Raw genomic sequence first — 21,864 nt, 5'->3', positions numbered from 1 at the left:
AAGAAACTTAAAGACCTCTGATAAGAGGATGGGCACGTTCCCATAATGGGAAACATGCCCACATATCGCTGAAAAACCGCATATCACGCCGCATGTTAAACACTTTTCACACGATTACCTGTATTCAATATACTTGGCAAAAGAAACGCCACTAACATAATAGCTAGTTGAAATGTGTTATCTTATGCTAGATGAGATTAGTTGTTTAATGTGATCCATGTTTTACCGTGTAGTTACATACAAAAAACACAACAAACAAAAAACCAATGAGCACCCAAAAGCTTATGGATAGACACATATTTGAGTCACATTGGTGGCCTTAATGACAGAATATTGTGTCAGATATCAAAGGAGTATTCTGCAAGATTTATAATAATCCGTATGATAATATATAGCTCTAAAGACCGTGAAAAAAGCTTGGGGATATAAAACAAGGAGTATGATTTTACATATGAATTTGAATGAGTGTTATAAAAATTACTAGAGAAATACTATAGGAAGCAGGCATAGGAGATCTGTTCATTTAAACCTTGGGGACAAATGGTTTGAAGACGATGGATCCATTGCGCTTCTTTTTGCATAATCCTTTTATCCACGTCACCACCTCTTATTGTCTGTCTGATGCATTCCACCCCTTGAAATTTGAGGTTTGAAGAGTCACCCCCATGACACTCCCAGACATGACGGGACACTGAGGTATACTCTTGTCGCCTAACATCCCCAATATGCTCTCTAATCCTCCTTCTGAATTCCCTTTTAGTCTTCCCTACATATTGCTTTTTACAGTCGCAGGTGATTAGATACACCAACCCCTTGGTTTTGCAATTTATGTAGGACCTGTTCTCAAAACTTTTCCCCGTAGTGGTACTCCTAAACTTGCTGCTGCATAGTATTGACTCACAGGCTTTGCAGGACCCACATCTAAAGCTTCCTTTTAAGCCACGATTCAACCAGGTGCCAACAGGGTCCTGGATATTTAAATGGCTACGAACTAACCGATCCTTGACATTACATCCACGTCTATAAGTAATCATGGGAGATTTCAAGGGGTGGAATGCATCAGACAGACAATAAGAGGTGGTGACGTGGATAAAAGGATTATGCAAAAAGAAGCGCAATGGATCCATCGTCTTCAAACCATTTGTCCCCAAGGTTTAAATGAACAGATCTCCTATGCCTGCTTCCTATAGTATTTCTCTAGTAATTTTTATAACACTCATTCAAATTCATATGTAAAATCATACTCCTTGTTTTATATCCCCAAGCTTTTTTCACGGTCTTTAGAGCTATATATTATCATACGGATTATTATAAATCTTGCAGAATACTCCTTTGATATCTGACACAATATTCTGTCATTAAGGCCACCAATGTGACTCAAATATGTGTCTATCCATAAGCTTTTGGGTGCTCATTGGTTTTTTGTTTGTTGTGTTTTTTGTATGTAACTACACGGTAAAACATGGATCACATTAAACAACTAATCTCATCTAGCATAAGATAACACATTTCAACTAGCTATTATGTTAGTGGCGTTTCTTTTGCCAAGTATATTGAATACAGGTAATCGTGTGAAAAGTGTTTAACATGCGGCGTGATATGCGGTTTTTCAGCGATATGTGGGCATGTTTCCCATTATGGGAACGTGCCCATCCTCTTATCAGAGGTCTTTAAGTTTCTTCCTTGTGTCTATGTGTGGCGATTTTGTTGCGTTGTTTGTTCCTTCTGTGTTTCTTGTCTGAGCTGCATCTGTGTATAGGTCTTGAATTCATACGGCAGTGAATATGATCCGCCTGGAGATCTCCTAGGCAACGTGGGACGCTGTAGCGTTGAAATGAAAGCTGATTGGCTGCTGGATAGGAGGCTCGGCATTTTCCCTGCAATGTCACATTCTGACGTGGTTACTGCGGGTTGGTGCCTGGCCTCAGCTACGTCAGCTGAGTGGGTGGGCTTTGGCCTGTCAAATAGACCGGAACTTCGCCGGTGTGTGTGCGGCCAATGCATTAGAGTCGTACACGCGCCGTGAGGTTCAATTTAGCACACAACTGTGCTTAACGGCAGTAATAGATGAAACAATAAATAAACCGAATTGATAATCCCTGATGATGTGTCACCTGTACTAGTGGCACGGAAACGCGTTGGATTATCCCCTATTTCAGTGAGGTGTGTCAGTGCAATATACTATAAGAGGAGAGGTTTTGCTTGGTGGTTGGAATAACATCATCACACGAGTATTCCTCTCTTCATGACTGACCACCGTATCTGAAGCCTGTTCTATTGTAATGAGGGAAAGTAAAAGTACGCCCACTTGGGCATTAAGAAAGCTCATTAGCATAAACTTAAATCGCTCCTAACTTTGTGAAAAAAGATTGTTTTTTTAAATAAAAAGCATTACTGTCACCTACATTACAGCGCCGATCTCCTTATATAGGAGATAGGGCACTTATAATGTCGTGACAGAGTCTCTTTAAGGCAAGGGGAACACTTGCTGTGCATGCACGATCAGTTGGACGAGTATGCTTATCCAGATGCGGTACTCGTCCTGCGTCGTCCACTGGTTATAAGGCCCCATGCACACGGCTGTATGTACACAAAGTATGGGAGCATGGCTCGTAAAATGCAAAAGAACGGACGTTCCATAATTTTCTGAACATTTCTATTACACGAACACCCATCCATAGTAATACAGAAAGGTGTCCGCGGCCAATAGAACTGAATGGGTTCGTAATTGCGGACTGTATTATGGTCCACAATTACGGAGAGTTTCTGCGGTTGTGTGCATGGGATCTTAGACAATCACATTCAGTATGGTACTCACTGCAATGCAACATAAACAAGACCTGCAGAATTGTAACTAGGCTTTCCATCACCAGGGGTAAAGATACAGTTCACTGCCCTAGCCTGAACAAGGCAGAGTAGCTTGTTGGTACCCACTGGCACCCCGTACTGCTTCACCCCTACAGCTGCCCCCTGATTAAATGTTTATTAAACAAATTAACATAAGGGACAGAAAATGACAGTTTTCAAATTATACGAATATAATATCTTTAAAATTACTCACAATCGTCTCCTGTTGCTCTTTGTTGTTCTTCTCAAGCTTTCGATAGTCTTCACAATTGATAGTAAGTTTGTTCTTAGAAATATTTTCAGAACTTTCCAAGAAAAAGCATGCTTCATATGGCGGATCCTACATCCGAAGAATCAAGTTACAGATTACAATGAATGCAGGGGATGTCTTGATTATTTCATCTATTGCCACCTTAATTTTCTCCTAAAGTGAACTTCTCACGTTGAACATGCTGCCCAAACTGCAGATACTGTAGCATGTAATAGAACAGGAGGAGCTGAGCAGATCTATAATTTTATAGGGAAATATTTACTTAGTATAAGTATTTTTTATGTAAATCCCTGCACACTGGGGGATCAAAGGGGTTATCACACTAACAATACCCCCTTACATATGTCCTCTAGGCAACTTTTCCTGGCGAGAACATGTGCTAGCTGGAGTATTCAGAAGCAGGGTATCGCTGGGCTGGCGTTATGTCAAAAAGGGGTTGTCTTCTTGAGAGAACTCCTTTAAGAGTCCAGTGAGTGGTACTACTATTTTAGTGATTGACAGCTATACGCACGCTCAAAAGGAATGTCATTCATGTCTGGAGAACATTTTAAATAGCTACACATGTAAAACTGGCCATACATTTCAGATAGCTGTAGGCTCAATGCTTGTTCGGCCGACAGCTATTCCTCCCGAACCCTCCATACACATGCACGCTTGGCCGAGCATGAATGGATTCTCAATAGGGAAAAGGGGTTAAGCTGCTGCCAGCCTTCCCTGGCAGAGGCTTATCTCCTTGCAAACAAAAGGATTGGCCATGTTGGAATCCAACATGCCCGACCCTTTTCCCCCCAACATCTGCCGTCAGGGGTAGCGTCGGGACACCACCATACACATTAGATGGTCAGCCGGTCCCACTAAAATAGTCAGGTCCGACTGACATACATCTAATGTGTTTGGCCACCTTAAATCACAGAAAGAACAAAGTAATAGGTATATAAGCACTGATACAATTACGCTTTATATGAATACTTGGTTAATCTAACTTACCAAATTTACAGATGTACTTTCATGTTCTTCCATGGACTTCTTATTGACTTCTTCCTGTCTTCTAAGCTCAGCCTCTAACTCAATAACCTTAAGCTGCAGGTCTTCTTTTTCCTTCTTTGTCTGCAAAAGGACCTTGTCATAATCACTTCTGATTTTCTTTTCATTTTTGCATGATTGACATTCTGGAGACTTGACTATCTCAGGAGACAAGCGGTCTGAGGCCTTTGGAACTGGTACCTCCAGCCATGTTTGCTTTTCCAGTCGACTTTCTTTTTGTCCCTCAAAAGAAAATGTAGGCACATTTACCAGATTACCGGTGGAGCTTCCAAAATCCTTGGAATATTTGGACTTGTCAAGGAATGTCTTAGCAGACTTGGGGGTTTTCTCTAATGCTTTTTCCACTTGTGGTAAATTGATTTTCTCCCCTCGCATTTCTCTAGAGAGATCTGAGTTTGATGCATGATCTTTGAGTTTTCTTTCCAGTGGTTTAGAGCTGGAGATGAGACTGAGGTGAATTGGGGGAAAAGACGTCTGTAGCTGTAGGACGGACATACTTATTTAAGATAATGGATACTTTTAAATGCCAGCAGGTTATATAAAACTGAAAATACATGATAGGTTCTAATACGCGAAATCCTCTTACCAATGAGCTATGATCAGTCTTCTTATGGCTAGGGATTCTAGTATATTTAACAAAATATATATAAGGCTGTGTTCACATTTGTGTCGAACGTTCCGTTATGGGCCTCTATTGTAGATTCCATAATTTTTTCTGGATAAAATAGCGCTCTTTTATCTGGCAAAATGACGAAAACCCAATAAAACCCATTAAAGTCAGTGAATGAGATTTATTAAGACTGTAATTTCATACGCTAGTCTAAATATAGAGATAGCTGGAGTAAGATGCGCCTAATTTAATAAGATGCACACATCTCTTATTAAATTACGCACATTTCTGGCTGCATGTCCACCTATGAGCTGGTGTAATTCCTGATGTACATTATAGCAATTTTGTCCGGCTGTGACTGGCCACACCCCATGCTAAGCCCCACCCTCTTGTCGACAGCGACTAAGAAATACAGAATCATGGGAACTATTAATAATATGGTTTATAACAAAAATATATCTAGGATTAAAAGCAATAGCAGTATCTAGAATGCAAAGGGAACTAACTGGCTAATGTAAGACGGAAGTGTCTAAGATTACATAGTCTCAAAATCACTGACCTGTTCCTTCTATATCTTTTAGGCCTCATGCACACGACCGTGCATTTGCGACTATATACTATCCATAATTGCGTATCTGCAATTGCGGATAGTATAGAACACATTCTATCCTATGTGCCAATGCACACCACCGTAGTTTCCATGGTCCGTGCATTGCACGGGCTCATTAACCCCTTAACGCTCCAGGACATACTATTATGTCATGGTAAGTGCATCGTTCGCGCTCCATGACATAATAGTATGTCATGGAGTAAACACGGCGCCGTTCGCGCGGGGCGCGTGCATGAGCTGTGATAGCTGCTGTTTCCGACAGCAGACTATCACTGCTCAATGTGCCGGGACCGATCGCGGTGGTCCCCGCAGATTTAACCCCTCAGAAGCCGCGTTCAATAGCGATCGTGGCTTCTTAGGGGTTAATCCGCCATCGCCGGCCTGCTACACGATAGCGGCCGGCGATGGTGACTATGGCAACCGGACACCAAAAAATGGCGTCCGGCTATGCCATAGACGGAAGCCTAGTGGGTCCTGACAGAGTCAGGACCCACTATGCTTGCTGTCAGTGAGTAGCTGACAGTTCTAATACACTGCACTACGCATGTAGTGCAGTGTATTAGAATAGCGATCAGGACCTCCTGCCCTCAAGTCCCCTAATGGGACAAAGTAAAAAAGTAAAAAAAAAGTAAAAAAAAGTTGTGTAAAAATAAGAAAATAAAAGTTTTAAAAGTAATAAAAGTAAAAATCCCCCTTTTTCCCTTGTCAGTCTTTATTATTAAAATAAATAAATAAACAAATAAACTATACATAATTGGTATCGCCGCGTCCGTAACGGCCTGAACTACAAAATTATTTCGTTATTTATCCCGCGCGGTGAACGCCGTAAAAAAAATAAATAATAAACCGCACCACAATCACAATTGTTTGGTCACTTCACCTCCCAAAAAATGGAATAAAAAGAGATCAAAAAGTCGCATGTACCGAAAAATGGTACTGATCGAAACTACAGTTCGTTACGCAAAAAATAAGTCCTCGCACGGCTTTTTTGAAGGAAAAATAAAAACGTTCTGGCTCTTAGAATAAGGTAACACAAAAAGTGAATGATTGTTTACAAAACGTATTTTATTGTGCAAACGCCATAAGACATAAAAAAACTATAAACATCTGGTATCGCCGTAATCGTATCGCCCCGCAGAATGAAGTGAATGTGTCATTTATAGCGCACGGTGAACGCTGTGAAAAAAATAGAACAAAAAAACAATAGTAGAATTGCGGTTTTTTAGTCACCACGCCACCTAAAAATAGAATAAAGACTGATCAAAAAGTCGCATGCATGACATGAAAACTGCAATGGATTCCTCAAGGTCTCTAGTTTCCAAATTGGGGTCACTTTTGGGGGTTTTCCACTGTTTTGGCACCACAAGACCTCTTCAAACCGGACATGGTGCCTAATAAAAAAGAGGGCTCAAAATCCACTAGGTGTTCTTTTGCTTCGGAGACCGGTGCTTCAGTCCATTACCGGCCCGAGGGCCACGTGTGGGATATTTCTCTAAACTGCAGAATCTGGGCAATACATATTAAGTTGCGTTTCTCTTATAAATCCTTTTGTGTTATAAAAAAAATGGTATAAAGAGGATTTTCTGACAAAAAAAAAAAAGTAAATTTCACCTCTACTTTGCTCTAAATTTCTGTGAAACACCTAAAGGGTTCATAAACTTTCTACATGCTGTTGTGAATACTTTGAGGGGTCTAGTTTCTAAAATGGGGTGTTTGATAGGGGTTTCTAATATATGGGCCCCTCAAAGCAACTTCAGAACTGAACTGGAACCTAAAAAAATAAATAAATGAGGCAATACTTCGCTTCTCACATTATACTGATAATGAGCCGTGCCCACCCCGAGATGACCCCATTTTGACCGTTTGTATAAACGGAGACCCCTATTAGACCGTTTCAGTGCCCGGTTTTCCCAAGCATACACCCCCGAGAAGTGTATTTCTATTGATGAGTCCCTGGTACATTTTAAAGCGAGGGTTCAATTCCGCCAGTACCTGCCGGGTAAGAGGGCAAGGTATGGCGTGAAGATGTATAAGCTGTGCGAGAGTGCATCAGGGTATACCTACAGGTTTAGGATATATGAAGGAAAGGCCACCCCCAAACCAGACTGCATCCTGGACTACAATAGGTACATGGGAGGGAAGGACTTGTCAAATCAAGTCCTGAAGCCCTACAGCGCCATGCGGTGTGGTATAAGAAGCTGGCCGGGCACATCATACAGATGGCTTTGTACAATGTGTACGTGCTACGTCGATGTGCAGGCCAGAGGGGAACTTTCCTGGAATTTCAAGATCTAATCTTTAGGGACCAGGAAGGGGGGGCACCCAGTACTTCTGGAAGCGAGGCCACACGCATCGTACCAGGGCAACACTTTCCAAGAGAAGTTCCCCAAACCGGTGGAAAGGGAAAGAGTCAAAAGAGGTGCAGAGTCTGCTATAAGAGGGGGATAAGGAAGAACACAATATACCAATGTGACACGTGTCCCGAAAAACCAGGGCTCTGTATAAAAGATTGTTTTAAAATGTATCATACATCCCTTGATTTTTAATTTACCCTGATGCACTCCGCACAGCTTACCCCCCTCATCTTTCCCTTCTGAGCCCTGCTGTGTGCCCAGGCAGCTGATAACAGCCACATGTAGGGTATTGCCGTACCCAGGAGAACCCACATTACAATTTAAGGGGTGTATATCTCCGGTGGCGCATGCTGGGCACACTATATCGGACACTGACATGCCATATATATATATATATAAAATTGCAAATCTCACTCTGCACCATCTGCTGCGCATTATCTTTTACACAGTACCTGTGGGGTCAAAATGCTCACTACACCTCTAGATGAATGTCTTAAGAGGTGTAGTTTTTAAAATGGGGTCACTTCTCGGGGGTTTCAACTCTACTGGTACCTCAGGGGCTTCTGCATACATGACTTAGCACCAGAAAAGCTCCAGTAGGCCAAATGGTGGTCCTTTCCTTCTGAGCCCTCCCATGGGCCCAAACGGCAGTTTATCACCACAAATGGGGTATTGCCGCACTAAGGACAAATTGGGCAACAAAATGGGGTATGTTGTTCCCTGTGAAAATAAGAAATTTTGATCAAAAATTACATCTTATTGGAAAAAATATCATTTTTTTCATTTCACAGCCCAATTCAAATAGGTGCTGTGAAAAAACTGTGCGGTCAAAATGATAACAAAAACCATAAATGAATTCCTTGAGGGGTGTAATTTCCAAAATGGGGTCACTTCTGGTGGGTTTCCATTGTTTTGATACCTCAACACCTCTTCAAACCTGGCATGCTGCCTAAAATATATTCTAATAAAAAAGAGGCCTTAAAATGCACTAGGTGCTTCTTTGCTTCTAGGGCTTGTGTTTTAGTCCACGAGCGCAGTAGGGCCACATGTGGGACATTTATAAAAACTGCAGAATTTGGACAATACATATTTAGTAGTATTTCTCTGGTAAAACCTTCTGTGTTACAGAATTTTTTTTTATAAATTTGAAATTCAGCAGAAAAAATGAAATTTGCAAATTTCATTTCCACTTTGCTTTAATTCCTGTGAAATGCCTGAAGGGTTAAAAAACTTTCTATATGCTGTTTTGAATACTTTGAGGGGTCTAGTTTTTAAAATGGGGTGTTTTATGGGGGTTTCTAATACATAGGCCCCTCAAATCCACTTCAGAACTGAACCGGTACCTTCAAAAAAAGGCTTTTGAAATTTTCTTAAGAATATGAGAAATTGCTGTTTATGTTCTAAGCCTTGCAACGTCCAAGAAAAATAAAATAATGTTCAAAAAACGATGCCAATCTTAAGTAGACATATGGGAAATGTGAACTAGTAACTATTTTGGGTGGTATAACCGTCTGTTTTTCAAGCAGATGCATTTAAATTCTGAAAAATGCTATTTTTTGTAAATTTTCTCTAAATTTTGCAATTTTTCACAAATAAAGACTGAATATATCGACCAAATTTTACCACGAACATGAAGCCCAAAGTGTCACGAGAAAACAATCTCAGAATCGCTTGGATAGGTTTAAGCATTGCGACGTTATTACCACATAAAGTGAAATATGTCAGATTTGAAAAATGGGCTCTGAGCCTTAAGGCCCAAACTAGGCTGCGTCCTTAAGGGGTTAAAGTCAATGCACATTTTGTGTGTGCGCGGTCCGTGATTGTGGACGGCCCGCGGATGGCACTCCATGGCCCATCCGTTCCGTAATCACGGACCGTGCGCAACTCTACAGTCGTTTGCATGAGGCCTTGGAATTGTTCCAGGAATGCGTCAGATTCTTATTAAAGAGGCTCTGTCACCAGATTTTCAAACCCCTATCTCCTATTGCAGAAGATCGGCGCTGCAATGTAGATAACAGTAACGTTTTTTTTTCTTTCAAAAACGAGCATTTTTGGCCAAGTTATGAGCATTTTTATATTTATGCAAATGAGCCTTTCTTAAAGGGAACCTGTCACCAGCATTTCACCTATTAAACCGACTATACCTGGTGGTAGTGGGTGCAAAATCATTTCTATATAACCTATAATTATCTTCTTAGTCGGCTCTGTAGCTTTAGTATTTAGCGTTTTAGTGTTCCCACATCATATGCTAATGAGCAGAAAAGAGTCAGATCTTCATTTGAAAAGAGTCAAATCTTCGTTTGGAAAGAGTCATATCTTCATTCCTCAAGTCTTTCCAAGTTTACTTCGCCTCCTTACTTTTGATTGACAGCTCCTCGCCTTCCCCCAGCACACAACATCCCGCGCTTGTGCATTGATGTCCTCTTCTGGTGTGTGCGCACAAAGGGACACCGCATAATTACGATAAAAGGCGCAAAACGTTTGCAGACCGATATTTACAGTCGGAAGAGGAGTTTAGGAGCGGGAATAACGGCAATGAACTTTTTATAGCAGCGGCCAGTGAGGGAGAAGTAAAGTTCAATAGGTGAAATGCTGGTGACAGGTTCCCTTTAAGTACAACTGGGCGTGTTTAAAGTTATGTCCAAGTGGGCGTGTATTGTGTGTAACATCTGGGCGTTTTTACTTGTTTTACTAGCTGGGTGTTGTGAATAGAAGTGTATGATGCTGACGAATCAGCACCATCCACTTCTCTTCGTTACCACCCAGCTTCCGGCAGTTCAGACACACAGCGTGTCCTCGCTCATCCGACGCGATGAAGTTCCTGTGGGAGGAAGTGAGTGACGTCACAGCGTGATCTCGCGAGGACACGCTGTGTGTCTGTGAACTGCCAGAAGCCTCGCACGGACATATGTTAGTCTATGGGGCCGTGCAGACAGTCCGTGAGCACAGTCCGTGAGCACGGGCTCATTAAAGTCAATGCACATTTTGTGTGTGCGCGGTCCGTGATTGTGGACGGCCCGCGGATGGCACTCCATGGCCCATCAGTTCCGTAATCACGGACCGTGCGCAACTCTACAGTCGTTTGCATGAGTCCTTGGAGTTGTTCCAGGAATGCGTCAGATTCTTATTAAAGAGGCTCTGTCACCAGATTTTCAAACCCCTATCTCCTATTGCAGCAGATCGGCGCTGCAATGTAGATAACAGTAACGTTTTTTTTTTTTCAAAAACGAGCATTTTTGGCCAAGTTATGAGCATTTTTATATTTATGCAAATGAGCCTTTCTTAAAGGGAACCTGTCACCAGCATTTCACCTATTAAACCGACTATACCTGGTGGTAGTGGGTGCAAAATCATTTCTATATAACCTATAATTATCTTCTTAGTCGGCTCTGTAGCTTTAGTATTTAGCGTTTTAGTGTTCCCACATCATATGCTAATGAGCAGAAAAGAGTCAGATCTTCATTTGAAAAGAGTCAAATCTTCGTTTGGAAAGAGTCATATCTTCATTCCTCAAGTCTTTCCAAGTTTACTTCGCCTCCTTACTTTTGATTGACAGCTCCTCGCCTTCCCCCAGCACACAACATCCCGCGCTTGTGCATTGATGTCCTCTTCTGGTGTGTGCGCACAAAGGGACACCGCATAATTACGATAAAAGGCGCAAAAAGTTTGCAGACCGATATTTACAGTCGGAAGAGGAGTTTAGGAGCGGGAATAACGGCAATGAACTTTTTATAGCAGCGGCCAGTGAGGGAGAAGTAAAGTTCAATAGGTGAAATGCTGGTGACAGGTTCCCTTTAAGTACAACTGGGCGTGTTTAAAGTTATGTCCAAGTGGGCGTGTATTGTGTGTAACATCTGGGCGTTTTTACTTGTTTTACTAGCTGGGTGTTGTGAATAGAAGTGTATGATGCTGACGAATCAGCACCATCCACTTCTCTTCGTTACCACCCAGCTTCCGGCAGTTCAGACACACAGCGTGTCCTCGCTCATCCGACGCGATGAAGTTCCTGTGGGGGGAAGTGAGTGACGTCACAGCGTGATCTCGCGAGGACACGCTGTGTGTCTGTGAACTGCCAGAAGCCTCGCACGGACCTATGTTAGTCTATGGGGCCGTGCAGACAGTCCGTGATTTTTACGCAGCGGGTGTCCGCTGCGTAAAACTCACGACATGTCCTATATTTGTGCGTTTCTCGCGCATCACACACCCATTGAAGTCAATGGGTGCGTGAAAATCACGCGCACCACACGGAAGCACTTCCGTGTGACGCGCGTGATTCGCGCAAGAGCAGTAAAATGTATGAATGAAAACAGAAAAGCACCACGTGCTTTTCTGTTTACAAACATACAAACAGAGTGTCATAATGATGGCGGCTGCGCGAAAATCACGCAGCCACGCATCATATGGTGATGACACATGGAGATGTTAAGTGCCTTTTGCGTGCGCAAAACGCCGCGTTTTTTGCGCCTTAGTGTGAATATAAATTGACAGAGATTGTCCTATACAGGAACATTTATCAATCCACTCTTTTATTGGTATAAACAGTAATATATTGTGCCAACTCCACGCAGAGACTCTGACACGCAGGATCTACCTGTAATCTATCACATCTAAACACGCAGGACCCGCAGTCACTGAAACCGTCAGTCCCGCGGACCTGATGGAACAGGATTTAGTGAAAGATACAGCTTCTGTGTTTAGGGAATACAGAGCAACTGTAGCTCAAAAAGTAAAACAAATTGTTAATAAAAACTATTTATAAAGTTACACCAAACACACTGACTGACCTGTTTATAAACAAATAATTAAAAAAAAATGCCCTGCAAAGGTTTACATAGTCTTTAACCCCTTAATGACCAGCCTATTTTGGACCTTAAAGAGGCTCTGTCACCAGATTTTGCAACCCCTATCTGCTATTGCAGCAGATAGGCGCTGCAATGTAGATTACAGTAACGTTTTTATTTTTAAAAAAACGAGCATTTTTGGCCAAGTTATGACCATTTTTGTATTTATGCAAATGAGGCTTGCAAAAGTACAACTGGGCGTGTTGAAAAGTAAAAGTACAACTGGGCGTGTATTATGTGCGTACATCGGGGCGTTTTTACTACTTTTACTAGCTGGGCGTTCTGATGAGAAGTATCATCCACTTCTCTTCAGAACGCCCAGCTCCTGGCAGTGCACAGACACACAGCGTGTTCTCAAGAGATCACGCTGTGACGTCACTCACAGGTCCTGCATCGTGTCAGACGAGCGAGGACACATCGGCACCAGAGGCTACAGATGATTCTGCAGCAGCATCAGCGTTTGCAGGTAAGTCGATGTAGCTACTTACCTGCAAACGCTGATGCTGCTGCAGAATCAACTGTAGCCTCTGGTGCCGATGTGGCCGACACGATGCAGGACCTGGGGCAGGAAGTGAGTGACGTCACAGCGTGATCTCTCGAGAACACGGCTGTGTCTGCACTGCCAGAAGCTGGGCGTTCTGAAGAGAAGTGGATGATACTTCTCGTCAGAACGCCCAGCTAGTAAAAGTAGTAAAAACGCCCCGATGTACGCACATAATACACGCCCACTTGGACTTTTACTTTTCAACACGCCCAGTTGTACTTTTGCAAGCCTCATTTGCATAACTACAAATATGGTCATAACTTGGCCAAAAATGCTCGTTTTTAAAAAATAAAAACGTTACTGTAATCTACATTGCAGCGCCGATCTGCTGCAATAGCAGATAGGGGTTGCAAAATCTGGTGACAGAGCCTCTTTAATGACCAAGCTATTTTTTACGTTTTTCAATCGTCGCATTCCAAGAGCTATAACCTTTTTATTTTTGCGTCGACATAGCTGTATAAGGTCTTGTTTTTTGCGGGACAAGTTCTATTTTTTAATAGCACCATTTTTAGGTACATATTATTTATTGATTAACTTTTTTTGGGGGGGGAATATAAAAAAATCTGAAATTTTGCCACTCTTTTTTGCATCCTAAATCTACGCCGTTTACCGTGTGGTATAAATAACACAATAACTTTATTCAGCGGGTTGTTACGATTGCAACGATACCAAATTTGTATAGTTTTTGTATGTTTTACTACTTTTACACAGTAAAAACGCTTTTTTTTCAAAATTATTTGTTTTTGTGTCTCCATATTTGAAGAGCCGTAAAGTTTTTATTTTTTCGCCGATGCGGTTGTGTGAGGGCCTTTTTTTTGCAGGACGACTTGTAGTTTTTATTGGTACCATTTTGGAGTAGATGCGACTTTTTGATCACGTTTTATCACATTTTTTTAAAGTCAGTATTCACAGAAAACAGCAATTTTTCCATAGTTTTTTATTAAATTTTTTACGCCGTTCACCGTGCGGGTTAAATAATGTAATAGATTTATAGTCGGGGTCGTTACGGACGCGGCGATACCAAATATGTGTAACTTTTTAACTTTATTTTGTTTTTTTAATAGTAAAGCATTTTGTAAGGGGAAAAGCTGGGTTTTTCATTTTTTTTCAAATTTTTTTTAAAATTAACTTTATTAAACTTTTTTTTCACTTTTTTACTAGTCCCATTAGGGGACTATAATATGCGATTCTGCGATCGCTATTATAATACACTGCAATACTTCTGTATTGCAGTGTATTACTGCCTGTCCGTTTAACACGGACAGGCATCTGCTAGGTCATGCATGCGGCATGATCTAGCAGGCATTCACTCCAGGCAGACCTGGGGGCCTTTATTAGACCCCCGGCTGCCATTAGAGACACAGACACTCGGCGATCGTATCGCCGGGTGTCGGTGGGGGAGAGAGGGAGCTCCCTCCCTCTCTCCAAAACCACTCAGATGCGGTGCTCGCTATTGAGCACCACATCTGAGGGGTTAAACGTGTGAGATCTATACTAATATCGATCTCACACGGCAGAGCAGGGACGCTCCCAGCCCTCAGCTGCCTCTAGCAGCTGAGAGCAGGGAGATCTGACAGTTCCCTGCTCTGTAAACTTATTCCGATGCCGCGACGTAAAAAGTCTACGGCATCGGAATAAGGCCCGTTAGTGACCGACGTAGAAACACGATGGGCTGGTCACTAACGGGTTAAAGGGAACCTGTCACCAGCATTTCACCTATTAAACCAGCAATACCTGGTGGTAGTGGGTGAAAAATAATTTCTATATAACCTATAATTGTCTTCTTAGTCGCTTGTGTAGCTTTAGTATTCAGCTTTTTAGTGTTCCCACACCGTATGCTAATGAGCATAAAAGAGTCAGATCTTCATTTGAAAAGAGTCAAATCTTCGTTTGAAAAGAGTCATATCTTCATTCCTCAAGTCTTTCTGAGTTTACCTCACCTCCTTACTTTTGATTGACAGCTCCTCGCCTTCCCCCAGCACACAAAATCCTGCGCTTGTGCATTGATGTCCTCTTCTGGTGTGTGTGCACAAAGGGACACCGGATTATTACGATAAAAGGCGCAAAATGTTTGCAGACCATTATTTACAGTCGGGGGAGGAGTTTAGGAGAGGGGATAACGGCAATGAACTTTTTATAGCAACGGCCAGTGAGGGATAAGTAAAGTTCAATAGGTGAAATGCTGGTGACAGGTTCCCTTTAAGCTAAAATTAAAATGACACCGACCCTTTTTCTGCAATTGGACTGGAAATGTAGGACCATATCACGTTTTTGGCCTACGTTTAACATATATGACCTATATGTTAAACGTAGGCTTTGACAAATGCCTAACAGTAGCATCTGTCACCCATAGACTATTATGGGATACACTAAAAGTAAACGTCATGAACTCTCTTGACCTTTTAATGACATATATGTTAAACGGATGCCATAATAGCATATGGCTTATGGGTGACAGATGCCACAGTTAAGCATATTTATTGGATCTGTTATCTGACCTGAGTAAAATGTTTCCCAATCACTTTAATTGTTTTGATTTTAGTCTATAAATGGTGGTTGGCAGTGGAAATCCCATTATTAAGGATAGCGAGGCTTTATTCTCAAAGGATATTCATTTTGTTTTTACTAAAATTCCTCTAAATGTAAATGTCGAGATCACAGCAACAGCCGAAAAATTTAACCTGCGATTGATAAGGAAATTCTCCATTCTATGCCGGTATTTGTTGTTTGATTTACTATTACAGTATAAAAAAAAAAACCTTATTAGGATATTTTTTTTGCATTTCTGTTCTTTTTTTCCCCTGCAAAGTTATTTAATATTCTGTCTACAAAGTAGTAAACCATTCTGCTGTCAATATAACTCCTTCAGTCTGAATTAAAGAGATTAGAATCAGTTCTGACAGTTGCTGTGATCATCACCAAATTATTAACAGTACATTTCAATACATTTAGTTCCATTCTCAGAGTTTACCATTTTGCAAGAAAAATCATATCCACAGAACCATGGGAATCCAGGACTATTAGGAATTGACTATACTTATTCTACATGATTTTATAATACATGAATATTTATACTAAATACTAATTAAATAAATAGTAATGCCATATTCTCATACTATCCAGGATTCTCTCCTGAAATAAGAGAGATGTCCTGCACTCCCAGTAGAACACTAGGTGGAGCTGGACAGCTGGTCACATATATTGTGTATGACTTCAATGAGAGCTGTATAAATATGGATGTAGTGAGCACCCCGTAGTGGCACCTACGGGCAGCCAGACTTTTATCATTGAATTCTATGGCTGCATGAAGGAAGACATTACAATGGCACGATTTATAAGGTGGAACTATTCTGACAGTATTGTTTTTTTCGGGGGGACTCTGCTGGTACTGTTTATAACGGGCTGTCTGCTGGCATTGTTTGAGTTGGACACTGCTGGCAGTATTGTATATTTGGTGCCCTTTTGCTTATGAGGGGAAGGCTCCTGACACTGTTAATGGGGAGCACACTTCTGGCACTATTAATGGAGGCACTGTAGCGGTCATTATGGGGGAGTGCACTGTTTACTGTTGTACCTAATGCACACCACATCCCAAGTAGGCAAGTATGAGTAATATGTTAAATGGTTTCTTCTAAACTTTAAAAACCTAAGAAGCATACTCATTTAGGTGTCATACAGAAAGGGGAGATAGAGGTGTGGTTTTATCTTCAACTTTCTGGGCTGTATATGAATGGAAAGTCATAAATTCTTATTTAATGACATTACAATGCGGAAACCTCAGAGAAAAATAACATGGTCTATACAATGACCTTCAGCATATATGGAAGATCACATTGTGTATATTGAAATATAAACTTTTACCTTTATTTTCCTTGTAGTTATGTTTTCATCTGAAGACCCACTCCCATTCCTTCCGTGATTCTTCTGGGAGTGGAGAGCGCCTACTCTCTTAAAAACATTTAGTGTAAATATAAATTCAGACAAGTCATTTTATACAGGAACATTTATCAATCCATCTATTGGTATAAACTGTGAGACTGTATATTTTGTCAATTACACGCGACTGGTGCCGTGGTTCCATACCAAGTCTCATTTACTGGGGCATCATAGTGACATATTGTACTGGACATGTGACCGAGACACTGGCCACAGCAGTGATATACCGTCCATATTGACGTCAGTGCTGTGGCCAGCGGTTGGCTGCCGCAGTCATGTGTCCAGTACAATACATTATTGCACCCAAGTAAACAAGATCTGACATGGGTCCAAGTCACCAGAATTGGCAGACTGGTACAATTATTTATATGGCGAGTATATTACAGTTTGGCCCACATTTACACTGACTGGCTCTTTGTCTAATTAAGGGGGCAGTTGGGGTGTTTTGTGTAAAATTTATTAAAATGCGCACACTTCCTAATAAATTTGGCATTCTTTCCTATTCCACATAATAAATGTGGCTTAAACTACATCGCCTTTGGAGACCACGGGCACATTTCTTGTTGTCCAACAAATTTGCGACAAGAAAAGTCGCACATTTTAACGCTAAAATGTTGCAGCGTCATCACTTGCAACATTTTAGTGGCGCAGTTTATGACAGATCCTGATGTAAACTGCTTAATAAAGGTGGAACAGTAAGCTGAATGATGATATTTAAGAAGAACCAACAGATTTTAGAAGGTGAACTAAATATATATCCAAATCATATTTATTTTCACTATAAGAAATATATTTTTTTTATTTAAGTCACTCTACCTGTTCAATGATGTCTTGCATCAAGTTAACGGATATGGTTTTGTTGGATATATTTACTTCAAATGTCAAATAAAATTTTCCAGATCAGCGATCATACTGCTTCTCTTCACGCTCATGCATCATTGGTCCTAGAATAGACAAGAAACAACTTAGCTGAATATGGTCTCCACCGTTGTACTTACAACAAGATATGGCTCATTTAAGTACAACACCTAGTAAACCAAATCAATTTGCATTTTACATGTAATGACTCTCACGAGTTTATATACTATAGACGTAGCCCTTGTTGTTGTTACGGCGCCTGTAAAGAGTATCACCCAAGCTCAGCTTGATCCATTCCTCCTTTCCCAATGGTGGTATGAATCTGCACACTATGGTAGTATCAATTATTTAATAGCTGTAGTGGTGATGGTAGGTGTAACAATGATTTAATATCAATAGTAGCGATGGTGGTAGTATGAATTATGTAATAGCAGTAGTAGCGATGTTGGGGGTGGTAGTAACAATGATTTATTAGCAGTAGTGTTGATGGCGGTGGAATTAGTAGTTTCTTAATGAAGGCGATTTTCGATATACAGGGGGGTGCATAAATACAGGGGAGTTTTTTTAAACAGTCTAATGACAATTTTGTGAGGCAATTTTGAAGACACACAAGCAGACGGCATTATTAGAAAAATAACTTGGTCCGATGAAGCCAACTTCAAACTTTCTGGTGCTGTTAATACGCACAACTGTGTTTATTACTCAACAGAAAACCCCCCTTGCAACAATTCAAGAACAGTTGAATCATCCTAGGGTTACAGTTTTGGCAGCCCTTTCATGTAAAGGGGTAATTGGACCCATCTTCTACAATGCAACGGTTACCTCAGACCTGAACCTTAACGTGGTCCAAGAAAATGTAATGCCACAATTACAGTTGGAGCCTGAAAATGAAGACTTCTGTCTTCAGCAAGATGGAACCCTCCTCCCTGAGCTTTAGCGGTGCAGAATTTTCATGACAAAAAATTACCCAATAGGTGGATAGGTAGGCGAGGCCCGGTTTAATGGCCCCCACGATCACCAGACTTTACTCCGATGGACTTTTTCTTTTGGGGAATTATCAAAGATAAGGTATATTCAAGAAAACCTCGCACGGCTGATAACAGGATTCAGTTAATAAAAGAAGCATGCCAAGAAATGAATGCCAATAAAGAATTTAGTGCCATAGTGTAAAAACTAGATTACAGCAATGTACAGATTACAGATTGTACTTAGTTGTTGTGTTATTCTATAAAATACTATATAAACTGTATATCTATTATTATTATTAATATTATATTTACCTATTATATAAACTGTATACCTACTTATGCACCCCCCTGTATATATATTCTATAACAAAACATCTCTCTTCTCCAGGCAACAGTTTCCTACTCTCAGTCAGTCACATCATAGTTAAAATGTTTATCATAATGGAAAAATATTAGACTTCAAGCCAGTTGTCTTTGCTTACAGCAAGCCCACATTCCCTTCAAACCAGGAATGGGTTAATAGGGTAAACCATAATTGTCTGCAATGGGATTAAATGTTTCTGTTCCAAACCTCCTCCATCTGCAGACATCATTCAACCAAGGCTCAGGCTCATGAAATACAATATCTTGCTTGACTGATAAATTGGTCTAGTGACAGTTATCACACCCTGTAAAGTACACAGCCCAACTACAAACCACTCTATGGATGATAGCTCTTTTCATATCACTTTTTGGAGTCCATAAGAAGTCAAACGGGGGTAAATTAAACAGATACAAGGTTTATTAATCTTATGATTGTTATCAAACACATTTTATTAAATGTTTCACAATGTGCCATATAGTGAATGTTTATATATCTGATGTTAAAGTTGTAAATTCTGTTCATGACAACAAGTCATCTGCCCAAAAATACACTTTATTTTCTGTTGTTTATATTGTTCCAACATACTCTGCAGTGCTGTACAGAGATTGCCTGAGACGAACAGTGAAATGGCGCCGCCACTCACCCTGTAGATAGCGCCACTCATACTGCTCCCTGTAAATAGTGTGCCCCCTGTAAATAGTGTCACACTCCCTTCTAGGTAGTGCCATATACTCATTGTAGATAGAGCCACACACCCCCGGTAGATAATGCCTCACATACCCCAGTAGACAGTGCCACACACCCCCTGTAGGCAGTGACATACACCCCATTGTAGGCAGTGTTAGAAACCCCTCTGTAGGCAGTGTCACACAAACCCCTGTAGGCAGTCCCAAACAAACCCCTGTTGGCAGTGCCACATACCACCTGCAGGCAGTGCCACACAACCCCCTGTACATAGTGCTGCAAAGCCTTTGATTACTGTATGGGCACTAGTTGAGACTCTGACTTCTATATTACTACTTCTATGTAGCTGGCACCATTCCCATATAGAGATTTTATCGGTGTGTTATACCAACTGAAGATAGCAGCTAATTAAAGTAATTATCAGAGCATGTATGAGGAAGGTATTATCATGACATTAATGCATACCTCCCAACTTTGAAGTATCACAAAGAGAGACAATTTATGTGGCTCGCGTAGCATGTCGCGGCAATTTTTTTCTTTTAAGTCAAGCCTGTAATACCACTCAATCCCCGCCCATACACACCCGGTTCAGCCTACAGAGTATAATTTTCCCATAGTGCCTCCCACACAGTATAATTCCCCCATAGCTGCCACAATACAGTATAATGCCCCCATAGATAAACCCATGCAGTATAATGCCCGGACAGATACTCCTACAATATTATGCCCACACAAATGCTCCCATGCAGTATAATGCCCAAACAAATTCTCCTATACAGCATAATGCCCCTATAGCTGCCCCATACAGCATAATGCCCCCATAGCTGTGCCATACAGTAGAATGCCCCATACAGTAGAATGCCCCATAGCTGTCCTATACAGTATAATGCCACATAGCTGCCCCATACAGCTTAATGCCCCCAAAGCTGCCCACATACAGCATAATGCTGCAGAGGTACCCCCATAGAGTATAATGCCCCATGCAGTAGGATGCCCCCACAGCTGCCCCATACAGTATAATGCCCCTATAGCTCTCCAATACAATATAATGCCCCTATAGCTGCCCCTATACAGTATAATGCCCCCTTAGCTGCCACCATACATTATAATGCCTCACAGATGCCCCATATAGTATAATGCCCCTATATCTGCCCCCATACAGTATAATGCCACCTTAGATGTCCCATACAGTATAATGCACCCTTAGCTGCCCCTAGAGCCAGTGCTCACATAGATAGTGCCACAGTGCCCATGTAGATAGTGCCCCTGTATAGTGCCACAGTGCCCATGTAGTTAGTGCCACACCTCCATTGAAGATAGCGCCACCGTCCCTGTAGATAGCGCTACTCCCCCTTCCTGAAGATAGCTCCATTGGGACTCCCTCTAGGAGTGGAATCCCCAGTCAGAGCATAGGCCGGGGATTTTGCTCCTAGATGAAACCCCTGATGTCACTGTCTATATATGGACAGTAACGTAAGTGGCTCCTCTGGAGTGGAATCCCCGTTTCACTGACCATATATGAACAGTGACCTCAGGGATTACCTCTAGGAGCGGAACTCCCAGGCCAGAGTGTCCGCAACGGGGATTCCGCACCAAAGGAGCCACTGACGTTGATGTCCATATATGGACAGTGACGTCAAGGGCTTCCCCGGGCACAGCGCTTAAAGTAGCACTGTGCCCGGGGAGTCCTCAGCAAGCGGAGGAGCTCCCTCTGCTCCTCCGCTCGGAAATAATGCTGAAGCAGGAAGCTGACGGTTCCCTGGATCAGCATTGTGTTCAACTGTTGACAGTGGGACATACCCCTGGCCGCCCGGGACAGCGGAACACCGCCCGGAATCTGTCCCGCTGAATCTGGGACAGTTTGGAGGTATGTACATGTCATGATATAATCACACATCTGATTCTGGTAATGAGTGTGATATGATCCTCTCCA

General features: G+C 41.7%; 1 protein-coding gene across 2 annotated transcripts in view; it reads right to left on the bottom strand.

Moving 5' to 3' along the window:
* The window catches only part of LOC142761325 (uncharacterized), a 105,818-nt gene that overhangs the window by 31,433 nt on the left and 52,521 nt on the right, over window positions 1-21,864 (bottom strand). The window contains exons 2-5 of one of the 2 annotated variants that reach the window (XM_075864512.1): window positions 17,874-18,001; window positions 16,983-17,069; window positions 4,106-4,642; window positions 3,062-3,187 (exon numbers count right to left, since the gene is read on the bottom strand). In XM_075864512.1, coding sequence (XP_075720627.1) covers window positions 3,062-3,187; window positions 4,106-4,642; window positions 16,983-17,069; window positions 17,874-17,894 — 771 coding nt within the window. In that variant the 5' untranslated portion in view covers window positions 17,895-18,001. Of the gene's footprint in view, window positions 1-3,061; window positions 3,188-4,105; window positions 4,643-4,748; window positions 4,868-16,982; window positions 17,070-17,873; window positions 18,002-21,864 lie in introns of those variants that run through there. The other variant, XM_075864513.1, reaches the window with a different exon arrangement.

Source organism: Rhinoderma darwinii, chromosome 4 (genome assembly GCF_050947455.1).
Source record: "Rhinoderma darwinii isolate aRhiDar2 chromosome 4, aRhiDar2.hap1, whole genome shotgun sequence".
Lineage (NCBI taxonomy): Eukaryota > Metazoa > Chordata > Amphibia > Anura > Rhinodermatidae > Rhinoderma > Rhinoderma darwinii.
This window is presented reverse-complemented; position numbering and strand designations above follow the sequence as displayed.